The sequence below is a fragment of the Phaseolus vulgaris genome, chromosome 8 (assembly GCF_051622355.1).
Source record: "Phaseolus vulgaris cultivar YP4 chromosome 8, ASM5162235v1, whole genome shotgun sequence".
Lineage (NCBI taxonomy): Eukaryota > Viridiplantae > Streptophyta > Magnoliopsida > Fabales > Fabaceae > Phaseolus > Phaseolus vulgaris.
Genome location: NC_143505.1, coordinates 33,655,849 through 33,664,589, shown reverse-complemented (window position 1 = coordinate 33,664,589; position 8,741 = coordinate 33,655,849). Strand labels below are relative to the sequence as shown.

At 36.4% G+C, this 8,741-nt stretch overlaps 1 protein-coding gene across 2 annotated transcripts; it reads right to left on the bottom strand.

The window, feature by feature from the left end:
- On the bottom strand, positions 1-3,146 carry LOC137826860 (uncharacterized). Of its 2 annotated transcripts, XM_068633010.2 has the most exons (8): positions 3,016-3,146; positions 2,012-2,482; positions 1,456-1,812; positions 1,271-1,329; positions 827-887; positions 668-730; positions 477-587; positions 1-296 (listed from the first exon to the last, which is right to left on the bottom strand). In XM_068633010.2, exons 1-8 carry the CDS (start codon positions 3,088-3,090, stop codon positions 66-68), a joined length of 1,428 nt encoding a protein of 475 aa, XP_068489111.1. In that variant the 5' UTR covers positions 3,091-3,146; the 3' UTR covers positions 1-65. The 2 variants fall into 2 exon arrangements, with proteins under 2 accessions (XP_068489111.1, XP_090149504.1); XM_090293378.1 differs by lacking the exon at positions 668-730.
- Between the last annotated feature and the right edge of the window lie 5,595 nt (positions 3,147-8,741).

Genomic DNA, 8,741 nt, shown 5'->3' with positions numbered 1-8,741 from the left:
AGCACACCAAAATCCTCATTCCCATGAACATATATTTACTCATTAACGTACAAAACAGAAGTACATTATACAGTAATACTACATTTGTAATTTCTATTATTCTGGTTTCCATTCTGAATATTTGGAGATGTATTTTCATGAGTAGTAATCAAATAGGAATTTGAAGTGAGAGGCTTTGTGAAGGTGCCACAAGTCTTTCCCTGCAAAGGTCTATTACAATGTAAAGAGCTCGGGGTCTCTGCTATACTTAAGGGTCTTCTTCCCTTATTGGTTGATTCAGAAGGTGCCAATCCATCCTGCAAGAATTCAGCAAGCAAATTTATATCCACTTTTCACTGGTGGGAGATTCGTAACCAATTCCAGATGATGCAAAACATAAATATGACAACATTTAACAAAAAGCTAACTTGTTTACCTAAATTTTAAATAAAAATTATAATTGAAATTATGATAATAAATTATCTATTTGAAGATACCATTTTCGTTCCTCCCCTGGATGCTTCTTTATCCTTGTACAAATCAGGTGGTGACCTTGCTCTGAAGCAAAAGCTCTGACGTAGTTTCCTAATATTTATCTCTGTTTTTTCCTGCATGTAAGTGGTTTCAGTGTTATTGATTAAGCTGAAGGAACCATGCGTTCACGATGCCGATTTACATATCAACCCACCTTGAATTTTGTATGCAGCCGCATTTTCTGCACTTCACTACCACTAAACTCTTTTTCAAGTTTCTGAATTGACGAAGATCATTAAACAAAGAAAGACAAATATTTTATAAATGTACTAAGGCATAATCAATGAATCATAACATAAAAGTTAAGTTTTACCTTCTTTCTACTTGAAGCTCTTTCTTCTGTTCTCCATCTAAATGGGGACGTCGTTTTACTTCTACATCCATTTAAAGCACTAGAAATGTTAGTCTAGAAATAATAACCCTAATTAAGAATCCTCTTCAAGGTAGATGTCAATGATTGTAAGTTACTAGAAACATCATCATTAAGTCAAAAGTACAGGTTTCCCAAAAAGGAGAAATGTTTCTGAAATTGATTCATATACCAATATATATTTATATACAATGATTCGTGCTCTCCATAAAGCCAGCAAGCATGTTTCAACTCATTCTCATGGTAAAAAAATCAAATGCCTCGAGATAAATTGGTCTGTTATTCTTGAGGAAAAAGTAGGTGTTTTGGACCGATGCGTCTACAAAACTTAAATTGACTTGATCAACTTGAAAAATAAATGCAAGTAAAACTTGTGTCATCAACTACCTTTCAGATTCTATTAAAGGGATAAATGAAGAATGCTTTTGCAACTCATTCTTAGAAACCTGCAATTAGAAAATGGCTCACCATTAGCATCATTGACTTCAAAAACAACTCGGAAGATCATAACAAAATGGAAGACAAAGGTTTTGTAGGGGTTTATATAATTAAAAAGGCATTGATATTGATACCTTAGTTGTGGTTCTTAGGAGAGTCGAACCATCCTTTGAAGTCTTGGAAGAACCAGCTCCAACTCTAGTACTTTCAAATTTCCTCATCAACGATACTCTCAATCTATTGATTTCTCTAATGAGTGTGAAATTAAGCGACATGTGAGGTGACTTAGGAGTTGATTTTTCTTTATTTTCTGACTTATTGCTCATTGGAGTAGCAATATCATCTTTATTAGAAAGACTAGGAGTTGAGCATTTTACTGGTGTAGAGTTGTTGAACTTAGATGATCCAACAATTTTTAACAACTTGAATGAAGAAACGGGCTGTTTCTTCTTGCCCATTTGTTGCAAAACTTCCTTACCAAAGTTGGTACCCTGCAGCAACAATTAACTCTGTTCAATTTCTATGTACTCAAAATATCAAGGAAGGGAAAATAAACTCCTGAAAATGAATCAACAGAAACCCAAGTTTCAATGTGTCCATGGGGAGAAATTATTACATAGTGTGAACCATATGGTTCTTGACCATGTAATAATTTCACATATAAATTGGAAGTGTTTGTGTTCCACTAACCTCTTCTTCAGTTAGCTCCTTACAGTTGTCAGATTGGTGATCTGGTAGAACTTTTTCTACCTTGTTACTCTGAGGTAAATTAGTTTGTGTATTTGAATTTGACTTAAAGGTGGCAGTAACATCTGAATAAGTGTCTAAAAAATGAGCATTTTCTTCACGGAGAACTACTCTAGACATTGCACTTGCCATGTGTGATTTATGGGTGTTATCAACCGGTGCTTGCTGTTCTTCCTGGGTCTGTGAGGAACTGGTTGATTGTTCAAGCAAAGCAGCTGCCTTTTGAGCAGCAAGTTTCTTGTAGTGAGCTTCAAAGAAAGCTTTCTTCTCTGCAACTGAACCAGGCTGTGTAAACTTCTCTGCCTCTTCAACATAGCGGTTTTGTGAGAAAGTAGACCATTTCTCCCATGCCAGAGACTCTGACATGAACCTCCCAAATGAGATTGATTGCCCAAGTGCTTCATTTGAGTTTCTCTGAAATGCAAATGTTTTTCAAGGTGAGACACCATAGCATCAGAGTAATAGAAAAAAAATTCAAAAAAGCCTCAAAAACCACGATTTTGACTACAATGTCAAGTGTTTTTGAAATCTTTGGCATCGAGTACAACTAAAAAAATTGTTGAATCAACTATATTTTTCATAATTTTTCGAAGCATCGAAGATCAGAACAAAACGAGGATTGTGTCTAGTGTTTAAAATCTTATTAGAAAGTCTAATTATGATTAACTACACTAAATGATTAAGCATTAATAACTGAATTTCCAAACTCGTGTATATATATATGGCAAGATGCTAAGGGAACCATTATTATCAGAATTGGGAACAACCAAACTGGCGAAAACAAAATCGAACAGCTGAAAATCCTGATTTTGTTCTTTATTTCCATTTATAAAAAATGAGGAAAAGAAGTAGGAAAACAAGAGAAAATATCCGATGGCAGTTCGCAGAATTCAAGGATACAATAGTACAAAATCTTGGGAACAGAAGTGACTGCCCAAAGAACTGACCTCGTTGGGTTCTTTGGGAAAGCCAGAGGCATAACAGAATGGTTGTTGCGTGAGACAAGCTGATGAGTGTCCCATGTTTCTCTGCTACATTCAAAGGTCAAAGGATCCAAATTTTGAAATAATTATTATAACGTGATCCTTTAAAACATTGTTATATGTGGCCGTTTTCAATAATTTCAAACCGGTTCAAAATTTGAATTTTCAAATAAAAAGTTGAGGAAGTCCATGTGATGGGCAAAAGTAGACACTTTATAGTCTTTCAGCAGATTCAAAAGGAGCATCATAGTGCAATGTGTTATAGTTACAAAAGTGGGATTCTCCAATCATGTTGGGAGAAGTCCTCAATCTTCTTTCTCTTTTGTTTGGCCCACATTCTGAAAAGATCAACTATATTCAAGTTAGTTGTTGGTTAGTTTGAACTTGGAGAATCTTTAATTACGTTAAACTCTATTAAAATAAAATAAATAAATAAATAAAAAATAGGATAAATATCCAACATAAATATTTAACACTTTCTCTCAAGTTGATGCATATAAATGATAAGTACTCAACTTGTTACAAATATAATCAATCCTAGTCCTCAGTAAAAATTTAGTAAAAATATTGTTAATTAATCATTTGAATAATAAATCTCGTCTTGATATCTTTCGATGCAATATTTTCTCAAAGAAAATGACAATCAATCTCAATGAGTTTGGTTCTTTCATGAAAAAAAGAGATTTGAGCTAATATGAAGAACAACTTGATTATCATATATAAATGTCATTTGATTGACTTCTCCAAATTGTAATTCTTTACGTAATTGTTTAAGCCAAATAAACTCATAAGTAACTCATACCATTTTTCTATATTCTGTTTCTACACTAGATCTCGTCACAACACTTTGTTTCTTACTCTTCCAAGAGATTAAGTTATCACCAATGGAGACAAAATATCTAAAAGTGGATTTTCTATTAGACGGAGATTCTGCCCAATGAATATCTGAGTAATGGACAACTTTAGTATGGTTATTGTGATCATATAACAAACCTTTTAAAGGAAAGCCTTTAATGTACTTTCCAACAAACTTTTACATATTGTCTTCTATTTAATGAATATTATACTTGAGAATTCAACTAGTCCTTGTGGGTTCGATATTCATCCTTGTGGGTTCATATAGTCATCATCGGCGTAGGGTTTTCTTTGGGCTACGAAGGCCCATTGAAAATCCTAATCCATCTTATGCTACAATGGGCCAAAATACAAGCTCAAATCCTATACTACTAGGACAAAATTCTGGGCACAATTTATTTACACAATTACAAAGAAATAAATCTTACTCTAATATCTACAACTAGGTCATGGCCGAAATATATAAGAGCTTATCTTTTCCAACTGTTGAGTTTCACTCTTCTAAAATTCTCCTAGTCATTTATTTCCTTAGTGGCTGGTTCTCTATTTGGGGCTCTACCATCATCCCCTCCATCTTAAAGAGGATTTGTCCTCAAATCTATATCATACCACTTGCAGAAGGAATTAAATGACTGACATTAAAGGTAGCGTGAACTCCATATTCCTTAGGCAAATCTAACTGGGGTTAAGTTTGGATTTTCTCTTGGTAGGAAATTGATATTTTCTAAGAGGAAATCGAACCCAATTCCCTTCCTAAAAAATCATCTCTCTCTTCCCCTTGTTATTTTGTTTCATGTATCTCTCTGATTGTTGTTGTATTTCAGTTTTAACCTTGTCATGTAACTTCGTGACAAATAAGCCTTAGATACCCCTTCCTTATGTACAAACTTGTGTGGATTAGATAGAGGTAACAAGTCTAAAGGAGTGAATGGATTAACTATATACAACCTCAAATGGAGAGATTTTGGTAGTCTTATGGACCACAATATTATATGAAAACTCAATGTGGGGAAGGTACTTGATACAACCAAACTCGACAAGAAGATGACTAAGGACACCATAGACACTTCACAACTAGATCAGTCATTTCAACATACAAGACAAGACCCCACCAAACCTCAGAAGAACCTCAGTAGAGGGAGAACTAGACATGAACCAAAATACTAATTGTTCTTCCTTCTAGTCTTCTTACAAGACAAGTTAAGTAAACAAATTGGGCTCACTTTACACTTCAATTAGAAGAATAAGTTAAAAGAGGGTGTACTTAGTATATTGGGTTTGTGCCAAACACATCTAAAACCTAGCTTCTAGAAAGCCTCTCCCTAAACCACCCATTAACCTAGTTTGTAGAAGGAGTAAAGCTTCCTTGGACGACACCTCACCTAGGCATAACCCTAGCCGCCCCTTTCTCCTCTCTCATCTCACTCTTGCCCACCAAGGCACCCTCTCCTATTGTACCGTCCCGTACCCGGGCATTGACAAAGTCAAAGTCAGCGTCGAGGTCAAAGTCAACATAAGGCGTCGCCTAGGTGAGGCGACGCCAAGTGCAAGCATCGCCAAGGCAAGGCGCCGCCAAGAGGGAGCGTCGCCAAGATAAGACGTCGCCTAGAGCAGGCGTCGCCAAGGCTAAGTGTCATAAAAGCAAGGTAATCGCAGTGTCGCTCCCCGATACCCATGGGTAGGAAATACCATGGAGGGAGCGACGCCGTGGGAAGGCCTCAAATCACGATAATCCGGGGTAGTAATAAAGAAAAGAAAAAGGTGGCTTCAAGGCCATAATGATAGAGAAGAGAAAGGTGGCTTCAAGGCCATAGTGATAGCGCCAGTGTAGAGCAACCTGACTCGTGAAGTGCCCCTGCCGCCCCAGAGACGCCCTTGGGATAGATACGACTCAGGAGGAGGGTCACGCCCAGGGTAGCCAGGTGCAGGGTACGAGAGGAAGGTAGATACGCTCTCAAAATGAGTGACTAGAGGTTTGTGGGCATGAGTTGGCACCCAAAAAGTCACCCCTAGCGCAGATGCACTCCCAGGTAGGAGGACTCACACGAGAAAATACCCTCAGAGGGGGTCACGGCGCCGTGAGGCCCTCCACGCGTACAGCAGCCAAGTCAGATTAGAAACGCCATTTTGTCAGGTACAAGGTAATTAAAGTTATTTAATACAGTTTTCGTTTCGAGGGTTTAAGGTACTATAAATGCTCCCAAGCGGTTTAAACGTCTTAAGTGCGCTACGTTTTATAATTAAATGCGCTTTAAGGCGCTTTGAATGCTGGAGTAGCTTAAATAGCGCTTTGAATGTTGGAAACGGGGTTGGAACTTTTGGCAGACTTTCCCAGAATACACTCTAGTTGCTTGCTCGAGTCTTGAGATTACGGACAAGGGACTAGAGAGAGAGAGAGAGTGAGATTGTTTTGCTAGAGGGAGAAAGATACATAGTACACAGTTTCATTATACCACCTTCAGAGTGCCAGTCACGGTGCTCCGATACGGAGGTGCATAGTTTTGGTGTTTCTTGCTAGCTGACTTGAGCGTCGGAGTGCAAACGGCCGCTAGGGCGCCCTTTTGTCCTTCTTTGCAGGAATCCACAGGTAACCAGTGGGAATGAGTCCCTAGCAGACGGGAGAGGTCGCGCACAAAGACGTCCCGGGTCAACCGGCCGGAACACCTATAAATAAGGTACCTTGCCAAATGTATTTTCTTCTTGAATTTTGAATGGAAAAGAAACTCTGTCAGAGTGTTTAATGAGTATTTTCCTTAAGCTTTGGGTTTTATCTTGTGAGGGAATAATCCAAGTGGCGACTCTTCACCATTGATCTTGGAGTATCCCATCACTCCAAGTGTCGTGGCCACCTTCATCTTCATAAGATTTCTCTATCTTATCTTTTTCTTTCTCCATTCTTTACGCCTCATCTTCATTGTCTTTACTTGTTTTCTCTTTTTTTCCATTTAGTCTTTATATCTATTATTATCTTTTGTTCCTTGCCTTTATTTTCTGCCAACATCATCATCTTCACTCTATAATTGTATTTTCTCTTTTTCTCTCTAGAAGAGAACCTTCACACTTACTTAACCACTTGGTTAAGTTCGTATCTGGTGGGAATCTTTTTTGAGCTTATCACCATATTTGCTAATCCAAAAATCTTAAACAAAAGTACAACCTCTAAAATGTGTCATTCTAAAATCAAATCACATCATGTGGTATTTAGAGCATGGTTTTAATTGTGCTTATCTTTTCTAAGTTGATTTTCTGCTTTAAAATTGTAGCATATTTCAATTATGTCTTTATCTTCTAGCAATTTCAATTCCTTTTTACAATTCAGTTTTTAATTCCTTTGTCATTTACAATTCCGTTTTTTATTCATTAAGCAGTTTAAATTCTTCTTTTGAATTATTTGTGTCAATTTTTTTTCCTTAGTTATTTTGCTTGAGTCTTTTGTTCTTAGTGTTCTAGGAGTCTTTCTTCCATTTTGCTTATGTTGACTTTAATTGTGAAAAACTTAAAACAATTAGAATTTGTTTAAGATGTAGTTGATTTATTTCCAAACAAAGAATTCAAGTGATCATATGAATTGAATCTCAACCATTTGCGAAAATTGAAAGCGCATTAAAAATGTGCATGCCAAGAATGTGGATATTTTTAATCCATAAAAGAATAAAAACAATTTGACTACAATTCACATTTCAAGTTTAAAGTGATAAGGAGGATTCTTTTTGTGTGACAAATTGTTTTCATATTTATGGAATTTTATGTTGAACCAAGTGGTGTTCAAGCTTTGAAGAATCCAAACCCTTTGAAGGATGATGAAGGTTGGCTGTGCTTGCTGTTGCTGAGCTGTCTTATAGATAGGATCTAGGGTAGATTTTATATGTAATCCATTCTTGATTGAATCCAAAGCATAGGCTTTCTCAATCTTTTTAAAAGAAAAGTGTTTTTCAAGCTAAGTGAAAAACAACCTGTTGTTTTGTCGAAACAACCGATTGTTTTATACTTGGGTGTTTTAGAAAAGGTTGAAAACTGTTTTTATGGTTGACTTGCTGTCAAAACCAAAACAACCGATTGTTTGTTTTGGTACCATAACAGAAAACTGTTTTGTGCTTTGACTGAGCATTAAATGAATTTTCAACTGTTTACGCTCCAGTTTTTAATGCTTTGACCAATCTTTAAATGCAATAAATAGTTTGTTAAGATTTGATAACAAACAACAACTTTGAATATAAAACAGTAAAACAGATTTGGGTTTTACAAGAACTACAGATTTTGAAAGAGTTGAGATTGCTTAGAGATTGAGTTTGATCACAGAGTGTGAGATAGGATTTTCTCTTGTATTGATTAGATTTGTTCTGTAACAAGTGTAATCCTTTGTATCTTTTGAAAGAACCTTGTGTGGTTGCTGAGAAGTGTTGTGTGTTCTTGAGGGGATCAAGATCAGCATTCTTAGTGTTGGTGTGTTTGACCAAGAGAAGTGTGTGTCTTGAAGGGATCAAGGTCTTTGGTTGTGTTGTAAGTAATCTAGGTTTGATTGCTTAGTGGATTTCCTCAGTGGTTTCTGAGAAGACTAGATGTAGCTCTGGGTTTAGAGTGAACTAGTATAAACCTCTGTGTGCATTCTCTCTATCCTTAATCTCTTTAAATTCAGTTTTGATTTTTGCAAACTGGTATAAACAACCGATTGTTTTTCTGGTGTTGTAGTTTTTGCTTTGTGTTTTGGCAAACTGGATTCCTTTCATTTGTTTCTCGAAGTAATTTCATTCTTGACTTAAAAGTTTGCGAAAACCCTCTTTAAACCATTCACCCCCCCCTCTAGTTTAAAGCCATCCATTCTAACAATTGGCATC

Coding starts and splice junctions, on each gene's coding strand:
- LOC137826860 (XM_068633010.2), bottom strand. CDS start 3,090: ATGGGACACTCATCAGCTTGTCTCACGCAACAACCATTCTGTTATGCC. Junction 1,813..2,011: donor AGGAGCTAACTGAAGAAGAG/GTTAGTGGAACA, acceptor TTGTTGCTGCAG/GGTACCAACTTTGGTAAGGA. Junction 297..476: donor CCAGGGGAGGAACGAAAATG/GTATCTTCAAAT, acceptor GAATTCTTGCAG/GATGGATTGGCACCTTCTGA.